Genomic DNA, 21,235 nt, shown 5'->3' on the forward strand with positions numbered 1-21,235 from the left:
GCAGCTATTTCAAAAAAATATGAAAAATTCTAATTTTAAATATATCGTAATTTACATATGTCAATATTGTAATTTATATATGTCAAAAAGCTTTTATTTCAAAAAAATTTTATGTACTCGTTATATATGTATAAAAACAAACAAATAAAATATTTTTAACTCTATGTTTAATTTAAAATTAATTTTTAATATTTAATTTAACCCAATTTTAAGTTAACAGTTTTTAATGAAGATGTTTTGTTTGTTCAATGTAATGTCAAAAATTGAAACCAATAATTTTTTACAAGTAATAGCATGTTTAATACAGTGCATTTCACAGAATAATTACTTTATATTTTTTTTATTTATATAATATTATTAAATAAAATAAAAGTTGTAATATCATTTAAAATAAAATATGTTTATTTATTTGTATTTTTACAGCTTTACTTCTCCTTTTATTGAAAATTGACTTCCAATTAGTGGAATAAATTGTCTGCAAATTTTGCAGATTTATTTCAGAATATATTGTATACATAGTATATACAATAATTGGTACATTTTGTTTATTATCGTTATAATAACCGTGCTAGCAGTAAAAAAATGTGTTAAAACATGTGTTTTTCGCGGCAATCGGAAACTTTAACTGCAACCAAGAAAGAAAGAAGAAAAAAGAAAGCGAGGAAAGAGAGAGAAACCTCTAATTTCCATCCTTTATATTTATCTCAACTAGTTATTGTTCGCCGCTCGAGCGCGACGCAAAATTTGTACACAGAGCTTTCGAGGTAAAGAGAAATATTTTCTTTGAGACGGTCAGCGAACGTGCCACTGCGCAGATATTTGTCGAATACATATACGGTCGGCCGTATACATATCAAAACGCGAGAATAGAATAGTTCACGTTTGATCTCGCAGAAAGTTCTCATTTATTTCCGACGTAAGGGTATTTGCGTGAATGTAAATCTCCTACCGTCCAGATATGCCTTTAGCGTACGCTACTAAATGGGATACCTACCTCTAATGCAGAATTAAGTTACTCCCTAGTTACAGACGCAGTTCCCCCATATCGCTTCCGGCCCTAAATCAACTTCATAATTACATATGATATAATCTGGCGCCACAAACCTACGTAGTTTTCGATCTCATTAAAGTTTAAAACTGTTAGAATCAAAACGTACACAAGAATCGAATCTTTCATTATCCATAAATGCAGAGTATATCCAAATCATCGAATGCTTCCTTAATCACAACTTCCTTCATTAACTTGAAAACTATTCTTTTTCTTAACGAAAATAGGTGATAGAAAAGAATAAAAAGATCATTTATCGCACTTTTCAAATTTTTAATATTGTATATCTTTATAACTATCAAGAATAAAAATGCTAAAATAAATATTATATACATATTATTTAAAACAATTTGAAGAATATTATCATTTATTTTCTCTTTTGAAGCTTAAATCAAATTAAATTGTCAAAAGTTGTTTATTTTCAAATGTTCAGTATGTTGCTGCATGATATTTTTGATAAGAAAAATATACCTATACTATCGAAATCAACGGAAGAAAAAGTGTGAGAAAGTATTTGGAAGTGCAGTCTTATGACAGTTTGGATAACAAAACGCGACAATAAATATATAATATGTATTTTTCATTTTCTCGCTGCTATCGGTATTACTGCTTACCTCAATTTTGAAAAACATCATAAAAGAAATCTCGGAAGACTTAGAAAACGCTACCATTTTATAACCTATACTATAATAAGACACTAAATTTAAAAATCCCATAACTGGTAGAAGGGTGTCGCGCTTTATCGTGGATAAACCGAATCATGTACGAGAAAACGACAGGACTTACTTGCAAATCTCTTTTTATCGAATATCCCCCACATGATATAAAACGTATAAAATATAATAACATTCCTTTCCATTGCGCCGAAAAAATACTTTGACGTAAAGAAAACGTGTTTTAACTAATCGAAATAAAAAAGAAAGAAAGATACATCGAGATTTTAATATTATGATAAAGCATATGAAAACTTTCGTTAAATTGCCTGATAAACTTTTAAATTAAATAACTAGCTTTGTAATAAATCATTTTGCAGAGTATATAATTCATGTATATTATTATAACAAGCTACAATTTACAATTATTATATTAACTCTTTACCTTAATTTTGTATGCATTTAAACGAAAATAAAATTAAATGAGTATGAATTACAAACTTAAATACGATATTTAAATAGACTCACAGTCGATTGGTTACTTGATGATGTTTCATGACTTGAAAGCGTTTCAAGTCATAATTCAAGTTTCTATAAGTTAATTATTAATTTTTAAATTTATCGTGAAAAATACTAATATCTTTGTTAATTTTATTTACTTTTCTATTTATTTTGCAAAAGCAACAATAAAAAAAGAGAAGTAGACGACACCTTAAAAAAAAATGTTTCTTTAAGACTACTTTTATTATTGCACGAATCTCATATGTTCCTAAGTACGTGCTTTAAAAATACGACTCGGAGTTAGTAACGCGACAGTTGACAGGACACGTTGTTGGCAGATATTACGTTAGAATAGCACTATATGTGTTTTCAACGCGTTTCAGCAACTCATCGGCATCTTTCATTGAAGTAGTATTGATATACTAAAGTGTCTACTATTTGCGTAGTAGCAGTAATAATTATACATTATGAATTTTGAATTTAAAAATTAAAAACTATGGAATTTGAAAATTTGAAAACTTTTGCCGCAAACGATAAAATTAATAACTATAAAACAATTTTTTAAAATAAAAAAACATCATTTAATGACGCAAAAGTACAAGAATAATAGAATAATAGTAGAATATTACGTTAAAATACGTCACACATATTTTATAATAACGAATTAAATCAATATAAGACTATAAGAGAGAAAAATACGTTTAGCAAGTAAAAATTAACAATTATTAATATTTATTGCATTTAAAAAACAATGTTCAAATGTAATTCAATTCAGTAAATGCAATTCAATTTAGTAAAAATTTCAGAACTCATTACATCCGCGAAACGAATTCGACGTGATAACGAAAAAGAAAAAGAATCGGCGACGGCGGACAATAAAAAATTTACATTTCCGCTGCTAATTTGACCAAGCAATTTAGCTTAATTCAACAGAAATCAATTTTACTGTGCTACCACACTTTCAAGAATGAAATTGCATTATAGTTGTCGGGAGCAAATCGCCGACGACATGCCGACGAAGATACGTTATATCGAGCTATCGTTTACGGTACATTTACGCTACTTAGCGAACTTCTTAGCCCGAAGTCGAAGCCCGAATATCCGGAACATACTCTACATTCACGTCAAACGCCAGAAGAATAATTCAAGTTTCAACGATCGAGATGGAGAGCGGCGAAGGGATGGCCTTTCTTAGCGCACGCAAGCTTAACGCAGAGTGTGCAGTGCACAGAACACACATCGGACTCGAATGCAGACACTGGCGCGGGCGTTGTTGACGCGGTCTCGGAGTTTAACAAAGTTCTTCCGAGTCCTAACGAGCTTACTCTTGACCAGAACCGGTCGAGTATATGGCTTCCGTCTCTCGTAGCAAATGGTTAACCTACATACCCCGCCTCGAGATATTACTTACATCCCGATCGGAACGTATAGCTAGACGCGACTTATTGTCATGCTCGAAGACCATACGCATTCACGCACGCATTGTCGCGGATTCGTAGATACCAGATATCGTATAAATAATTTAATATTCGCTTGATATATATGTTTTTTTTTCTCAAATACTGACAGATTAATACCCTGGTGATAGAAATACATTTAGATTTGCGTAGGCTTTGCAAACATTTACAGTCTTCACGCATTTATAATGCTAAGCACGTAAACTAGCCGCTGGTACATTAAGTATTTGTTTCTTTTAATTGCATAAGTGATCCCGATAATCCGATATCGCTTGACTGCTTGTGCAGTGTCTAAAAATATTCCTTAGGATATTTCCGGCATTTGTGACGCGTAGGGTACACCGCGGGAGAGCGTTCAATTTCATCTCGAACGAGTCTGGCCGGCCAACTACGTATGTATGTATGTAACCCCCGTTCCTCGCTGCCCCGCCGTAATTGAATACTCAATAGGATTTACCAAAGCGGGCCGCGCGGCGCCCGTGCCGCGGCGTGGCGCGGCGTGGGCGAGCCGATCGACAGGACACACGCCAATATTTGATCCGCGTCAAAAGCTCCGAGGCGGATCCACCGACACGGCGGATTTCCAACGGTCGTTAACCCCCGCACTGGCCGCGCTGTCTCGTCGCCGCAGCGGCGTGTGATCCTCTCCCTCTCTGCCTTCCGCTCGGGTAAACTTCCGAAAAGCCGTCATCCCCGATTTGACGGAAATTATCGATTGTATCTTTGTTTACGATAAAAAGCGACGCGTGCGACCTATGGCCGAGAATGGCGACAACCTTTGTCATGTTTTTTTTTTTTTTTTCGACAGGTTCCAAGTAAATTTTCAAGTGACAGATCTGATTTTGTTGAAAAATGAGTACAGTTAAAAAAAAAGACAACCGAGACATGAAAGTATAGAAAGTTGTTTGTTTTTTAAATTAATTATAAGTTTCCATCTTGCTAGAACAAAAGTATACGTTCAGAGATATTTTATACGTCGCACCCGTGCACATATAAAAACGTCTCTCCGAAACGTGCCGAAACCAGCATTTAGGCGTTCTCCTGCTCGTCTTTTTGTTCGTGTAACACACCACGTGTGTCTACTGTCTATGTTTAGCCTAACCGCTCTCCCTGTTTTGGGTAACGTTCACGCCATGAGACATGAGACAACCAAATCCCACAGGTGCGGTTGCTTTAGGGTGCTCACATCGCGCGGAAGTGCCTTTGAATGGGTAGAACGGCCGTCGACAGCGCGTGAATACGCCCCGTAGGAGACACGTATGAAAGTCGCCAACTATCCACCGGCGCAGAATGCGACCTTTCGGAGGGACAGAATAGCCCGGGTCGTCGCGATCCAGAAGACGAGACAAACCATTTCCCGTTGCCGCGCTACCGTTTCTCACGATTCTTTTACCTTCCTCTGCGTACGAATGAGAATTAAGCCACGGGTTAACCAGCGCGTTGGAAATTGTCCAAGTGATAAACGGCCACCGAGTGGATAGGGTTCTTATCTATGTTATCCTTCTTCGAGTTCACTTTAACCAATTTTTTTCGGCCACTCGAGAAAGACTCGGAAGAAAATGCCTACTTTAAATAAATTTCAAGACTTTCTACGTGGTTCCCGCGAATTTGAATCAAGATTATTTCATCTTGCAGATAACTTTGTGAATATAGAAAATAATTAGATCAAAAGACTTCTTTTCGTATTGTTTTAAATCCATCTTTTTAAACAATAAAGATTGAAAAGATGAGAACTTCGTGATTAATTCGCACGCAGACATATTCGACTTAAGGTCAATTATTCTGCGGTAGAAATTGAAATTAAATGCCATCGATTTCTTAATATTTATTATTAATGTTAAATATATTAAATTATAAACCCCGACCATTAAATAAAAATTCTATTAAAATCTGTTTGAAATGTGAGAGAAGAAGAAAAGATTAAGTTTATTTTTATTTTTATTAAAAAAGAATAATGACTCGACATTGATCAAAGAATACGCTTAGAAATTTTTGCCTGCAACATGTCGATGGAATCATTATGATGGTTTTTTTTAGTGACATGGAGAATGATCGCCTGTCATAGATAATGGTGCGCGATAAATTCGCGGTTGGTTGGCGCGTAAAGTGTGACTATATCGACGCTTCGATTGATTAATTAGATTAATTTTAATTGAACGCCTATGTATATCCTGAAAGGCTGGCTACCGTCAATTTAGTTACTCGATAAATCTATAAAATAGCGTGGCGAAAGTGTGGCTACATTTTATTAAATTCCGTCTCGCAAAAGGTCGCCGTGTGGCATCGCGTCGAGCCAAATTTAGTAATGGATCATTATTGAGTTCTGCAGCGAAGATACGGATATTGAAATTTAGATAATTACTTTTGTCGCCTTTATATACCATACTTATTTCATTTCACGATACGAATTAATAAAAAAAACGTATTCTATCTGTCTACGACATCAAAATGTATATGAGCCTATAATTTCTATACTTTATATTTCTATACAAATTAAAGGTAGTAATAGTTGGTAAAATGATGAAAATATTTCCTCATTCAGTATAATTTTTAGGTTGAGCAAGCATATTAATCTTTTGTTGCGAATAGTTCGGTGCTAAAATTGGAGATCGAACAGTAAATTAACTAAATAGCACTTAATTCTACAATAGTTCCCAATTCAATTTGCTGTAGCGAAGGTGATAACTTAACGGAGGTTATCCGGTAGATATTGTGGGACTTACGATAACTAACTGCTGTGAAATATATTATTAATTATCATTCAAAATTTCCCCTTTTTTTTAAATTGTGAAATTAAAACAGTATTAAAATAGAAATAAATAATGTATATGCTAGCTATGTATACAAATCTACATGTTTCTGGGAACGTAAAAAGGTAAAGAAAAGAGCTTAAAACGAACCATTTAGCCGCGATAGATGGGATTCTGAATGAAAATGGGGATATAAAATGGCTGTTTACACTTGAGCAGACCACTGTAATAGACGAATATTCTTGTTTAAATATTACTCACGATGTTTGAGGTGCAGTCTAGGAATGGGATCCTGCGGCCAAGCCACATTTTGCGCGGCTAAGCTGATCAGAGCCAAAATCCGTAGCGACGCGCTCATCCTGGAAACAAATGGCCCTGCAGGATGTCCGACGAATCAATGGTAACTTTCAAGCCTCATCATCGCCGCCACCGATCGCCATTCCTGCAATCATATAAACAGTGACCTGTAATTCTGTTCATAAAGTTCACACTACAAACCACAATAATAAAGATGTATCCTTACAGTTTCGTGTGTATTATTTTATAAGCAAAATATTTCAAAATTTCTTAATCAATTATAAAGACCACAATTATAATATAATTATAATAAATTACAATTATAATTATAATAAATATAAAGAATTTCAAACAACTGTTTTTATCTTCTACATATTTTTTATTATTATTAAAATCATTGAATAATTAACAATCTAATATTTGTAGACATTACATACTAAATAATTTGAAGAAAGTTCTAATTTTAATATTTCTTTCAAAAATAAGATATTGGTTGTTGACTGCGATTTTTATTCAGAAATTAAAATGTTTTAACCAATTTTGCTCTCCCGACAGTAAAGTCGAAAGTTTTATCTTCTTTTACTACACAATTAATTGTTCACTAACATTATTGTCGTGCAAACGCCTTAGAATCAGAGAGAATATATCACTAAGAAAATTGGTTTCGCTCGCATATATGCACAGTATGCCGCCGCGCGTATACCTATATTCCAAATTGATGTAGGTACGCATGTATTCGTTACGGCGAAGAAAGAAGAACATAAGAAACAAGTCTTTTGCTCCCTTTTTTAGCAGAATTTATATATGCATATCTTCTTGTAGAAGAAAACTACTACTTGGAATAAGTAAGAGAAAGCACGAGGAAGGATAAAAGGCTAACGAAGGAACGAGAGACGACCACCGACTACAACGACTATGATGAAGAAGACGACGATGTTATGCATTATGCAGAGAGGTCGCTAGCTCGAGTTTCTATTTGTCCTGGGGCCTTGTACTGCCGTCTACTATCTCAAATACGTACAAGATTAAACGTATATAGTATCGAATATGTATAATATCCGCATATATATTTTTTCTTATCAAATAATAAATACTGCTAATAAATGTTTTTTTTTTATTTTAGTGATTGTCAATTACTTTTTCGTTTACTGAGCACAGCTTTATTCATATTTATAAGTAATCCCCTGAATAATACCCTTTATATCTGAGAGTCCTTGTAAGTATCCGAAGCGAAATTATCATTCCATACTATGCGCGAGACTCATTTTTCTCCGACTCCACAAGTTCAGCAAAAATAAATAGAAACAAGATTCTAATATCCAGAGTCGCACCGCGCGCGGCGGTTAAGCCCCAATTTGCTCGCACGGATTTATAAGCAGTGCGAAAGGCATGCGGCAACGTCAATCAAAACCGATAACAGTTGCATCGTGTTGTTAAAGCATTAATTAATCTCGGCCGTGTGATCAATCACATTCCAATGCAGCAATGCGCCGCATTGTTACTCGACATCTGGTAGACGATCATAAATTCATGATCGTTTCGCAGCCGGCAGCTGCGAGCCCGCGCGATCTAATAAAATCAGATCGTGAATCATGTTCGAGCGGAGACGAGAGAAGAATGTTTCGCCGCGCCGTGGATCCGTCGTGTTTGCCGTGATGTTTGCGAGAGCAAGAGCACGCGCCTCGCTAGGCGTGGCTCGCCCTACTTTCGAGAGATACGAGGGACGAGTTGCAGATCGAGAGTCACTTGCCTGCAGCATCTCTCGTCGCAGCGGCAACGGCCGCTTTCCGATTCCACGAGTGTGCCGCGCACTGAAAATGAGAGACTTTCTCTTACATTAGACGAAACTCCATCGCGCGTTTACAAACAACGGGAAAGCTTGCTGCTAAATCGCCGGATGCTCTCTCGATGCGGGGAAAGATATCTAATTTTTAACGTCCCATATACGCGGATTGTGGATGTGAAAATGCAGAAAGACGACCACGTGATTACAACTCTAATTTCGGAATTTGAGATTATCATATCCATCGTAGAGCAGAAGCGGAATTCTGAGAATATGAATTTGCTTAATTTGTGGGTTATATAAATATCTCTTGATAGAAACGGAGCAGTGATAGAAGAAGACATGCTCTTCATTTCAATAAAAAACAAAAAAGGGAAGATGATACTAATGAATCTTCATTATTATAATCACGCAATATTTTATATTAGAAATATTTTTATATTCTTGAAATTTTAGCGTTACTTTCATATAACTGAAACTGATTGTGAGATATACAGAGTTGAAAATAATTCAATATTATTGGTAAAAGGCTTATTTATTATTTCATGTAAATAAAGTATCTGTATGTGTAGATGTTCTCAATATTATTTGTAAAAAAATGAAGTACACTAGTAAATAGCAATACATATATTAGTCTGATTTTGTGAGTCGATTATTCAATGATACATTATATATTGTAAATTAAATATACAAATATATAATTAAATATACACACACACACTTCATTTTACTTAAAACATCTTCCTTACATCTTCCTTAAAATATATAAATTATTTTAAGCTATTTAATTATTATTGTTCATACTACATTCTTGATCACATATAATTTACCAAGTACCGGATATATGGTAAATGTATCGAACTTTAGCAGGTAGATAATTATTGTAAACAGGCATGAGATATTATAAACATCAGAGTATAACTACCAATTTAGCCAAACATTTATTTACTAAATAATTACGCAAACCTTGTAACGGTACAATTTGTGGTAATTTCTGAGCTTAATCGTACAATTTTTCCTTCATTTTTCTGCTAATTACTAGAAATGACAAACAAAACAGAAGCAAACGCGGAGTTGCAGAACCTTTTAAATGTTTATCATGACATGTCATGAATGGGATGTCAAATTTAACCACCTGCTTTTTAGAAAGAAATAAAAACTAAATAAATAAATAAATAAATGAAAAAAACCATCGAAGATTACGGCAACACTCGAAAAAGTGGGCAGAAAGCACACACCTTGAAAGCGAGTGAGAAACGCGCGAAACAGAGAGGAACGGCAAGGAAAAGCAAGCCGGCGCGCGGCGCAGCGCAGCGCGGGGCGTATAGTCTCTCGTGAGTAAAACTTTGACCAACACGCTACAGGAAAGGGAGAACGTGAGCGCTCTACAACTGCTGCTGCTGCTGCTGCTGCTTGCTATTGCTGCTCTGCTGCTGCAGCGGGAGCACGGTCTAATTATCCATGCGCTTTGTGCGTGTACACTAGCTCCAACAAGAGCAATGGCAATGGCACAAATGGCGGTACGAGCGTGATTGCTCGGACCATGTAGATAGTTCTAGCGCGATTGCTCTCCGTTCAACGAGCCAGCTATCAAAGTAAAAACATCGTGTTCGCTAAGCCACTCACCTTCGTCTTGTGAGCGCCATACGCGATTTCCAACTAAAATTCTAACTGAAAATTCGTACTGAAATCCTAAAGGATTCCAGCAGGTTTATCCGTCTGTTTATTTGTTTGTTTATTTGTTTGTTTATTGACGCAACGCAGGCATGTACCTGCACTCGTCATCGTCTATTCTCTTCAAGAGTGCTTGAAACTACCAAACTCGAGCGGCGACATTTCTCATTGAAAACTGAAATAGCTTTTGATTTTATTTTCATTTACGAAAATAATATTTGCAGCAGAAAACATTTAAAAAAAGATTATTTATTATGATTCTTAAGTTATATTAAAATTCTTATGAAAAATTATAATATATTTCGAGTAATGAATTAATAAATATTGTTGAAAAATGAGCAAAAATTGAATCGAAAATTGAATAATTTTTTAACTATTCTCGATTAAGAGGAAATTTGTCTTGCTCTCCAAAAATGCTTATTTTTACTCGGTATATCTCCTCTCCCATTTCATTTTGGCGTATCTTCATCTTCTTATCTGTTTTCATCTCGTAACTCCGATCTATGTCGCTGCCTAGTCTAGTTCCCTCGATTTTTCCGCTTCCCGTGAATTTTCACGTTCAAAGAAATTGCTACTTCTGATTTGAATGAGTCTTCGGGAAAAGTGGAAAAGTTTCTTTTCACATTCTCGTATTCCACGTTAAAAGGACAGAGAAACATTGAAGTTGCCAGAGCAGAGGAAAATGACCTGAACATACGATGTCGGATGCAGATAATAATCTACATAAAGTTAATTTTCGCGTGACTTCAGGATTTCAAGATACAGTTAGATTCTGTTAAATTCATATTAGTATTTGATATTCCACTAAATGCAAATGACTGTTAAACTGTAACTTCTACACACAACGGAATTTGATTTTCTAAAATATCCAATAAGTAAATCTATTACAGATGCAAGCGAATAAATAAAACACATATATAGATACAAGAAACTATTTAACAACTATTTAAAGTCTTTCAAAAATTGTATGACCTAAAATATGTATGTTTCTTCAATTTTTCATGTATCTTTTCTTACATATTTTGTTACATATATTTTTTCCCTGCTTTCACTTGCAATCTTCTTAAAAAGATCTCACATATTTTATTAAAAGTTAAGCTAAAAATATCTATCAACAAAGTTTTAAAATTCGAAAAATTTAAAGTATAAAGACAGAAGCATATAAAACAGATATTAAAATGATAATATATTTAAAATAACTTAAGGTAGAAAAAACCTTCTACTAAGCGATATCATCTAAAACTCAACCGTCTCTATCACAAGAAAAACAAGTTTTTTTTGCCGAGGTGTTTTAACGGTGGCCTTGTTGGTTAAATCCCCAAGTGACTGTGAGAAGTTATATAACTTATAGTATCTTCCTCCCTCTTTCATTGGCTTTTGCTACTTTAATTTATAGATAGAACATCATAAAAAACATAAAAATCGTTATTAATGTATCAACATATTCGGTTCAAATTATTAATAATAAATTTAATAATATTTAGCTAGTTATTTTGTGTGAACGCCGAAGATTTAAAAGCTGCGGAATAATTATCACTACCGAAGTTTTCGCTAAAAAGAAGATAGCCTCAAATTTATCGAAGAATACATAACTCTATTTAATGAGTAGAGAGAGTGTACTCATACTTTATGAACCTTATGAAACTCTTGATTAAACTTCAAGTTAAAGTTCAGAGGAAGTAAAGCCGATTCGAAATTAATTGAAAGGTATAGTTTTATAATCTATTTACAATAATACATCTTAGTAAAGAACACTAAGTAAAATTCACTATAATGTAACAATTATCGAATCTTTCACTTTTTATTTAAATTCTGAAAAGATATATATTCTTGTAATTGATGATTGCTTTTTCAGACATTTTGCGTATTTATAAATCTTATTTCGTATTCCAATCTCTCTATTCTGTAGATGCTGACTGCAGCCTCTACAACCGTCAAAGTCGACGATGTCGACCGATATTCTTAACCATTGTGCATTTTGTACGCTTGGATGTGCACAAGTTCGAACCCAATATCGATCCAGCCCGTTTGCTTCGTGACTGTGGTAAGGAAGCCGCAGTTAACTTATCACTTATCCTTTCAAATTACATTCTCATCCCACTTGCAACTTCTCCGTTTCTATCATAGCGTTCAATCATGCAATGATAACGAGTCGTAGAAATCAAGTTCTGTAGACTAGATGCTTTTATCTTCCATCTATATTTATTGAAATAGTAAAGATATTTCCTGCTTGAGGTTAAAACATTAGCCTCTATAAGTGAGAATGAAAAGTACTATACCGCGTAAATTATAATTACAAAAAATATGAATTGTGTATATTATAATTATACACGTGTTTCCATATCTAAATAATATATCTGTCATAATAAAAGTAAATATTTCAAATGTTTCATAGCATAGATAAAAGATTCTTTATGAAAAATGAGATACATTTCCATTTGGTACTTTATTTTAAAACAAAATAATTTTCACCTTACTAAAAATAATTTCTTTACTTTTCATCGTATGATGCATTTCTTATTGTTTTTAGCTAAGGTAGAAATAACATTTGTTACTGCTTGATTTAGCTTTGCTTGATCATTCCCATTCCAAATCCCTTTCAAACGTACAGATTGTAAAGCAAAAAACAGCAGGAAAACGACAAGAAGAGAGAGATAGAGAAAGAAAGAGAGAGAGAGAGAGAGGGAGAAAAGAGTAGCGTAGGAGGAGATAAGTCTAGCAGTTGAAAGACGCCAAAAAGGAGCAAAAGATATCCGCGACAGAGCGGATGAATGAGACTACCAGTGGTCTTTGAACCAGCAGGTAGGCAATGATTAATAAGTAACGTCGATCTCGTTCAAAGTGCGGCGCGCCGGAGAAGCTCAGGGCATCCCCATCCCGAGGTTCTTGCAGTAACAACCGTGTGCAAATAGAATATTTCGAGAAATAAATGAGTCGTAATTATTCTGAGAAAACAGCAAATCTAACAAACAGTTCTCGTAAATAATATTATACGTATCTTAATTAAGTTACCAAGAAATATCCGTCTATTTATAAAAATCATTTGTAGAAATCCATAAAATTGCAGAAACAAGTCTAAAATTAGTTGCTATTTTTAAATTAGTATACCCTAAGACATTCCGTAAAAGTTATTTATCTTAAAAGTCATTTTTCAGAATAAATAATTAATTCGATGCTTTGTAAATATAATATTAAATTTAATATTAACTAATAGATGCAGGTATTTTTAAATAAAATTATGTAGATAACTAATTTAGTAGACGTTAGTGATAGAAAGGGAAACAGTTTCACTATCCACTGTACGTTATTATCGTAAGAACTTTGTGTTAGATCCTAAGCTCAACGCGTTCGGTTTCGCATGAATTGTTTAGTTCTTCGTTTCACCACAATATTGTTTACGCTCCAGAGACGTTTGATTTCTCCGTTTCAAATACCATTTGGACTTTGAAATCCAGGTTCATGGCAATCCTGAGTAACATAAAGTTTATCGTTCGTTCGACTTCTTGCAGAAACGTCACATTTTATTTAAAGTTTCTAAAGTAGAACTGACAAACGGCAAAGAATATCTAGAAATCAATGATTTAATACTCGAGGAAGCTTAAGTGCAGTCTCAGATTTATATAACGTACAACAAATGATTTTTATAACTTAAAAAAAAAAACCTATATCAATTGGCACTAACGTTTCCACGTAATCGCACAACGAATTCTAAGTGTCGCGTCGAGGTATACTTCGAAATCGTAGGATTACAGAGTCACCAGAGCATCGTAACGTCGCGTTAGCAGGACCAAGTGCAATGGCAACTTGGTCCAGTAGCGAAGTCAGGAATGCGAGTTGAAGGAGGAGTGGTTCGTGAGCGTGGCGGGCGATTTAAAGCAACTCACCATGCCCGAGCCAACTCCACTCAAGTGAATGAATATTCAGAAGCGTGCGAGAACTGCGGGGAACGTGGTCTTGATGCCTCGGGTGACCTCTCGTGGAAACGGCCAGGTGAAATGGTCCAAATCACGGGGAATATTCAAATTTCGTCCTCGCCACTACGCGAATTACTCCTATTACGTATACGTGTGATCACCACCGCGGCCGTGCGAGCAAGTTATGTCAGCAAGAAAATCGCGGTTTGCCGGATAAGTATTCGCGAGGATGGAGTTACCTGCTTGGAAAGGATAGCTCTTATCCTTATACGCATGCATACGTTGAAAGCTATAATAATTAATAATTTCAAGTCTCATATATGTATCTCTCTCTGCGATCCATTGGACTTCCTATCTATAAGACTTCAGTCCAGAAACACGACATTCTTTATTGAATTATTAAGAAAAAGTTGATATAGATGGCTAGAAGAACGACTCGACACGTAACACAATCGTTGGCAGCAATTACGAAGCAACCATGTATTTTTCACACAGACATGCAAAGCGAATGGTTATCATTATATTATTTCTCAAAAAGAAAGTTTTGAGAAAAATAACGTTGATTAATGTTTCTCTTGCATGGTAATACGCATTTTTAAATCAGTGATTTTAAAGATATTAGTTTACTTTAAATGCATCACTTTATCACATCGCGTCAATCGCGTGTATCAATCTCAAGGAATACAATTACATATATATTATATCAAAGTTTGAGGACTATATAATTAATTATATTTAATAACATACGCATTATAATAAAGATCAGGTTTGCTTATTACAACAAAAGGAGAGCGGCCTATGCTTTTCAGACAAAATCGTAAACTGAGCGGTATCGCTTCCAGATACCTCCTTTATAACAGTAAATACGCGAACCACTCTTCGTGATAATTTCGCCTCCCCCAGCCCAAATATATATTATACGTACTACGCAGCTGCAGGCGGATATTCTCTCGGCACCTGCAAGCGACGTTTCCGACGAGCTTACCGCGAGAATCGGTGTCGTTACCACCGCTCAAATAATCTCCGTATCCGTCCGTGGGCGTTTTACAACCCGCGTCGTTTTCGCTCGTCGTTAGGGCTCGCAACGGAGGCACCAAGCATGGCTGCAGGTTACATCGGACGTTGCAACTTGAACCGTAAGGGTTACAGCTCGGATTGCAAAGCTACAGTTAGTTAGAATAGAGCGTGCGGAGCAAAATACGTCGGAACACCCGTCTATATCTACGAAACAGTTCCCTCCGTCTTACGTTGTACGGAGTCCCAATCTCTCTCGGGCGCTGCAGAAAAGCGCTCAGGTTTACACAGTACATGGACTTTACAGAGATTCGCGTATGCAATTATCCCCGCCTCGATAAACCGATGCATTGCAATATCATTAACAATGGCAATAAAGCAATAGTTGAGTAACCTACGAACTTTTAAGTAATTCAAAATAAGATAGTGTGTATAAGAGCCACGATGACGGTACAGTAAAATAAATCAAAATTAAAGTTTACCATTTGCGCACTTATACTTCTGATCGTATCATATTTACACAAATATCCTGTCGTAATTAATTGATAAGGTTATTCCGAATATTATTTATACCAGTAAAATGAGAAAGAAAAAGAGAGAGCGATATCATTAAAACGGTCAGGTGATATTGCGCATGCAATAAAAATGAGTGGACACAGCTGGAGCGCGGAAAAAACCCGAGGTACCGAAATTTTGTGCAGGGCGAACTGCACACCAGGGAAATTGCCGGGTATAATGGACGAATGATAATTTAGTACGCGCGACAATGAATGAGAGCGATGGCATGAAAATTTTCTCACTTCTGAAATGTGAGATGTGGAAAGTTAATCATTCAACAAGAGATGATCAACCGCCGAACATCTCGTGTAAACGTGCTTTCAGTATCAATGACGTACAAACGTTCCTCATATCACGAGTAATTCGCGAAAGTGAGCGCTTCGTGAGAGAGACGTAACGCTCTTGATTTTTCGCCCCGCGGGATTAGCTCGATTCATCGGCACGGAAGCACCGCACAAGAATACCACGCGTTCGCGAAGAGCCTGCAGAGCCGCACGAGAGCGTCGGAGGGAACGAGTTCTATATGGCGGAGGTCCATTTGCGGACCGCTGGTAATTTCCTCGGGGAAGAATCCCGACTGTATACGAACGGGAACGTCGTATTCGCTCGCGCGATTTCACCGTATTTCGGAGCTAGCCACGCAATGCCGAATCGCGCGTATAATCTGCGCGATTAATAAAGTCCGCTTGGTTAAGTGTAAAATAACGCGAACCGTGCAAAGAGGAAAAGGAATCGTCGTCGTGAATAAAGACAAAGCAGAAGAGAGAGAGAGAGAGAGAGAGAGAGAGAGAGAGAGAGAGAGAGAGAGAGAGAGACCACGCGTAGCGATACCATTTACAGATTGCACCGTGCACGCGTGCGTTCTGATGGTCACCGCGATGGTACACCGTCAGCAAATTCCCTCAGCTAACAAACAAGACGCGTGTACGGATATACAGGATGTCTCGAAATGAAAAGACACTAGGTCTTTTCAACTTAAATCCGTGAATCATAAAATTGTTTAAGAATTCTTTCATCCACACACACACAATAATTCCTTAAACATTTCTCAGATTTTCTAGATATTTCCAAGTGATAATCATTTTACGAATGACGTTTACTCAGAATTGCATTTCCTATCAAGTCTCAAGCTGATGTTCTTTCGTTTGGAACCATCCTGTATACACACTTTTAGTTTTGCAAGATTTTCAAAAGCAAACAAGTAGTGAAAAAGATTTCTCGCGAGTAATACTGCGACCTGTACGATGTAATATACGTTCGCAGATATCAGATTCCATTTTGCCGCTGCTATTATACTACTCGTACGTGAGGTCCATACTTTTTCGTCCACTACCCGACCGTAATTAACATTAGCATAGAAATTGGCAGTGTGCATTGTTAGTAGAACATGCTCGTAAACTTTATAAATTCTTAACAATGACTCTCGATATATGAAATTAAAATTATTTATCTCTGTCTTAATTGATTAAAAAATACGCCTGATGTAAACTTCTCATTTATTAAAATTATTTACTAAAATTAAAATAAAGAAATCAATAAATTATCGATTAAATACTAACGTAGTAGGTTGATAATAATAGTTTACATTATCAATGACACACTTTCACCCACCAAATCAGTATTATTGCATCAATTATTATAATTGACATCGAAAAGAAAGGATAAATGCTGTAAATGTTAAAATAAATAAAATACTTTTTTTTGGATATGCTCTTTGATATTTAGTATAATAATTTAAATATTAGATTTTGTTTGCACCAATATGTTACAAAAATACTATGTCTAAGTGTTAAAAAGATTTATGACCATCAATATCTCCCGATTCACCTATAATCTATTCATGTCACATCAAAATGACATGCTACACAAATTTGGAAGTTCTGATACATACGATGCCAATATATTTCGCAGAAATCTAATGTGCTTTTAGCGTTACTTGCAGAAATCTAACATTACAGAGTGATGGTCATACATGAGGACGATATATGTATATTGAGAATCCATAATCGCATCTTTTCGCAAGAGACATGTAAATGGAATCGAATAAAATATATTGCTAAACATAAAGTAATATATATAATTTTTATGTGTATTTCAGGATTTAAAAGCTGAAACAATTTCTTAAACATTGGAATTTGTAAGATATAATTATTAATGATTTTTTCGATAAACATTTTAATAACAATATACGCTAAGTGTACGAGTTTTAAATAAACGACAATGTATGTATATAATCTCTTTTATATTTCATAAATACTGTTTCCATATATTCACATTAATGCACGTGTCAATTTATAAAACTAACAAAATTTATCAAAAAGGAAAATTGATTTGATTATTTTTCAAATTATAATTTTCAATATTCGAATGACTCTTCCGATCTTACAAACTCAAACTCAGATAAAAGACATGATGTCTCTCAAATTATTGAATATAACAACATACTTCAATCAAATTCGTTCCGGATACCAGAAACATGTTCCCTGTTAGTCAATTCGCCGAGCGACAAGCTCAAGCAGTACTGTATAGCGATGGCGTCGATCGAACGATAATACGATTGAACCGCTATAGAAGCACATTGGCGAAGCGCTCGAATTTCTGCGTTTCCACGAAAGCACGAGATGCGATTCTATCCCACTGGTATATTTCTTTGCCATGGAAGAAAGCTATCGAGATCGCGCGGCTCTCGCGCCCTTCATCTTCGTCTTGCGACCTCAGTCTCTCTTTTGCACTCTTCCCTCGAGCCATCGTCACGGCCTCGCGCTCTCCGTACATTGCTACAGAATTCATCTTATTGCGACGAGATACATTGATGGCGACAGATCGATATATCTCGTCCTCGGTGAGAGCTCGTGATCCAATAAAGGAATGGCGAGAAAATTGCAATCGGCATTACCATGAAATAAATGGATAGAGCTGGTTACAGAGAGAAAGAAGAGAAAGAACAGAGAGAGAACGTGTTCATGGATAAGGGCACAGGCGCATTAATGCACGCCTGTGTACTTATAATACTTTAATGTTACATACGTCAAGTTTTCAAGTTTCTGCCAGAGAAATGCACTACAGGATGCCGATCGCAAAAACGTCATATAACTTTTAGAAATCTTCCTAGAGTGTCTCTCTTAAATTCAAATATTTTATTTCTTTATAACTAATAAAGTTTCTATTTATTGTATAAAGCATCATTACTCCTACAACGATGAAAAGTGATATTCTACTCTTAAAAAGTGTCAAATTTTCCATAGAGTAAGTAATAATTATTCTATTTTCTCTAATATTATACAATTTTCTAAAATAGCGTCCTAGCTATTAAGTTTTTAGCCACTTGATGAGTTCATTACAAAGTTGCATAAGTATATGTCGCGTAATGTAGCCGTTATATACGGTATACGACCATTTACGGCGTAAACATGACATACGCAACTAATTATAATGTATAATTTCATATAAATCACATGCCCAAATGGTAGGACAACATCATACGCCGACAAAACCTTGATCCGACAGAGACGCTTCTCAAAAACCAAGAACCGTTCTTTGAAAAAAAAAAAAAAGAAAAAAAAATATTTGTAATTAAATTGTGTAATAAATAGAACAAAACTCCTGATATTTCATCTTTCTTTTTCTCTTTCTCGATATCCCAATGAGTGTATCGTAGAAAAATATATGGCATTTCAGATCTATCTCTTTATCAGAAAATAACGTCGACAAATATATAACTTTCGTATCCACATTGCATTAAACGCGAGGAGTTTGATTATTCGATACATTCAGAGAAATCAGAGTCGTATCGTGTTGTCCGAGTGCACGATATAGACGGGAATCGTTTGGTTTGCGAAGTGTCTTACGCTCGTGATCACTATCGATCGACCGGTAATGTACGATAGAACCGTCGCGCGTAACGGAAATACAAGCGGAGATACACGACGTTGAGATACATGGTGCACGCTCGTCGTCATCATCGTCGTCGTCGTCAACGTCGTCGTCAACGTCGTCGTCGTCGTCGTCGTCATCGCCCCGTTGCAATGAGTTACATGTCGAGCCCCCGTAGCTACGGGGCAATCGAATTTTCATCGCTGCGAAGGTGAACTCTGAATATTCATATAGTCGGACGAATCCCTGGTATCTTGCACACGTCTCTCTCCTTTCCCTTCCCCCGATCCCTGAGCGGTCGGGATCTGCGATGCGTTATCCTGTACGTAGGTTACATGCCTGCAGGATAATCGCGGACTCGCGCCGCCCGCTGCTTCCTATCCAGCTGAATTTAAAGTGATGCACGCTCGAGGGTGCACGATCGCTCAGGGCTCCAACGAGACAAATCGAATGTTCGGAGGGAAGGGAAGAATCGCGTTGCCGACGTATTGTCTCGAAGTAAGGGTAACTTTCAGCGTGGATGGTTTTGCATGGAGATATTAAATCATAAATATAATACGCTAAAAAAACAGCAAATCTTGATTAACCCTTTTAATTATCAAAAATATAAGTATATAGAGACAGCATCGTTGTTACATTTTGAATTTTATTAAATATAACTAATGTTTTAAATGTCTCTTCAAATTTAATTTAAGACTATGTACACAGATAGCTTTAGCTATCTTTCGTTAGCACATGCGTAACATATAAAAAAAGATATCTTCAAAAGATATCGATTTAAAAAAAAACGAAAGCCAAAGCGGTAAATAAAGAACTAATCCAAATGCCAAATTGTTGAAAAAATGTAATACATATAGAAGAATTTTACTTAAACACTTATTGAAAATTTATACTTGAAACTATGAATAAATTTATCAATAAGACTTTTGTTTCTAACAAAGCCTGTTACAATAACTTTTTTCCACTTGCCTCAGCTTATTTTATTGTTAATAGCTGATGTGTCGAATATCATAGCACAATCGATCGCGCATTGTAATTTGAAATCTATTAATCACGTGCGTGTTAAATATTAGACGACAATTCATCGTGCATTGTTAAATAGCTGCGAGATGGTGGTGTTCTCCAATAATTCCATATTAAGTAATTTACTCACGAAGACTTAGTACCTTGACTATGAGTATTTGTAACATTCTCTGTAACAACGATTAACATAAAAATATCGATTTCACAAACAATTACAATTAATAGGTATATCAATACCATTGATTTCGAAACCATTAGTGTGCAGCTAATGCGCGGGACGTACGCAAGAGGCGATCGCGCATCTGACCTCAAAGGGTTCCATTGAAGGTAAGAGTGAGAGGACTCGCACACATTTGCACATTCACGAGGGAGCACACGCGCGCAACAATCAGCCGCTTCGCAATGCACGGCGCTTTATACATGCGGTCGTACTTGTAGCACGATACGCATGCAGCCGTTAAATCGAGGGAATGAGAAAAAAAACGAACGCTAAGAGATGGGAAAGAGAAAAAGAGCAGGAGGGAACGAGAGAGAGAGAGAAAGAGAAAGAAAGAACGAATACGCGAGCGGATGGAGGGCTTACTTTAGGGCGAGTCGGACGAGTGTGCAAGGAATAGAGGGTAGCACTGCCAGCTGGTATGCATACAGGGTATACTTTGCAAAAAGCAGAATGTGAGCAGTGGAAAGTCT

The 21,235-nt window shown here is 35.9% G+C and overlaps 1 protein-coding gene across 2 annotated transcripts in view; it reads right to left on the reverse strand.

The window, feature by feature from the left end:
• Positions 1-21,235, reverse strand: part of LOC139820787 (semaphorin-1A) — a 207,594-nt gene that overhangs the window by 165,647 nt on the left and 20,712 nt on the right. For both annotated transcript variants that reach the window (XM_071791312.1, XM_071791311.1), the window contains exon 2: positions 6,671-6,851. In XM_071791312.1, coding sequence (XP_071647413.1) covers positions 6,671-6,767 — 97 coding nt within the window. In that variant the 5' untranslated portion in view covers positions 6,768-6,851. The remainder of the gene's footprint in view (positions 1-6,670; positions 6,852-21,235) is intronic.

This window comes from Temnothorax longispinosus, chromosome 10 (assembly GCF_030848805.1).
Source record: "Temnothorax longispinosus isolate EJ_2023e chromosome 10, Tlon_JGU_v1, whole genome shotgun sequence".
Lineage (NCBI taxonomy): Eukaryota > Metazoa > Arthropoda > Insecta > Hymenoptera > Formicidae > Temnothorax > Temnothorax longispinosus.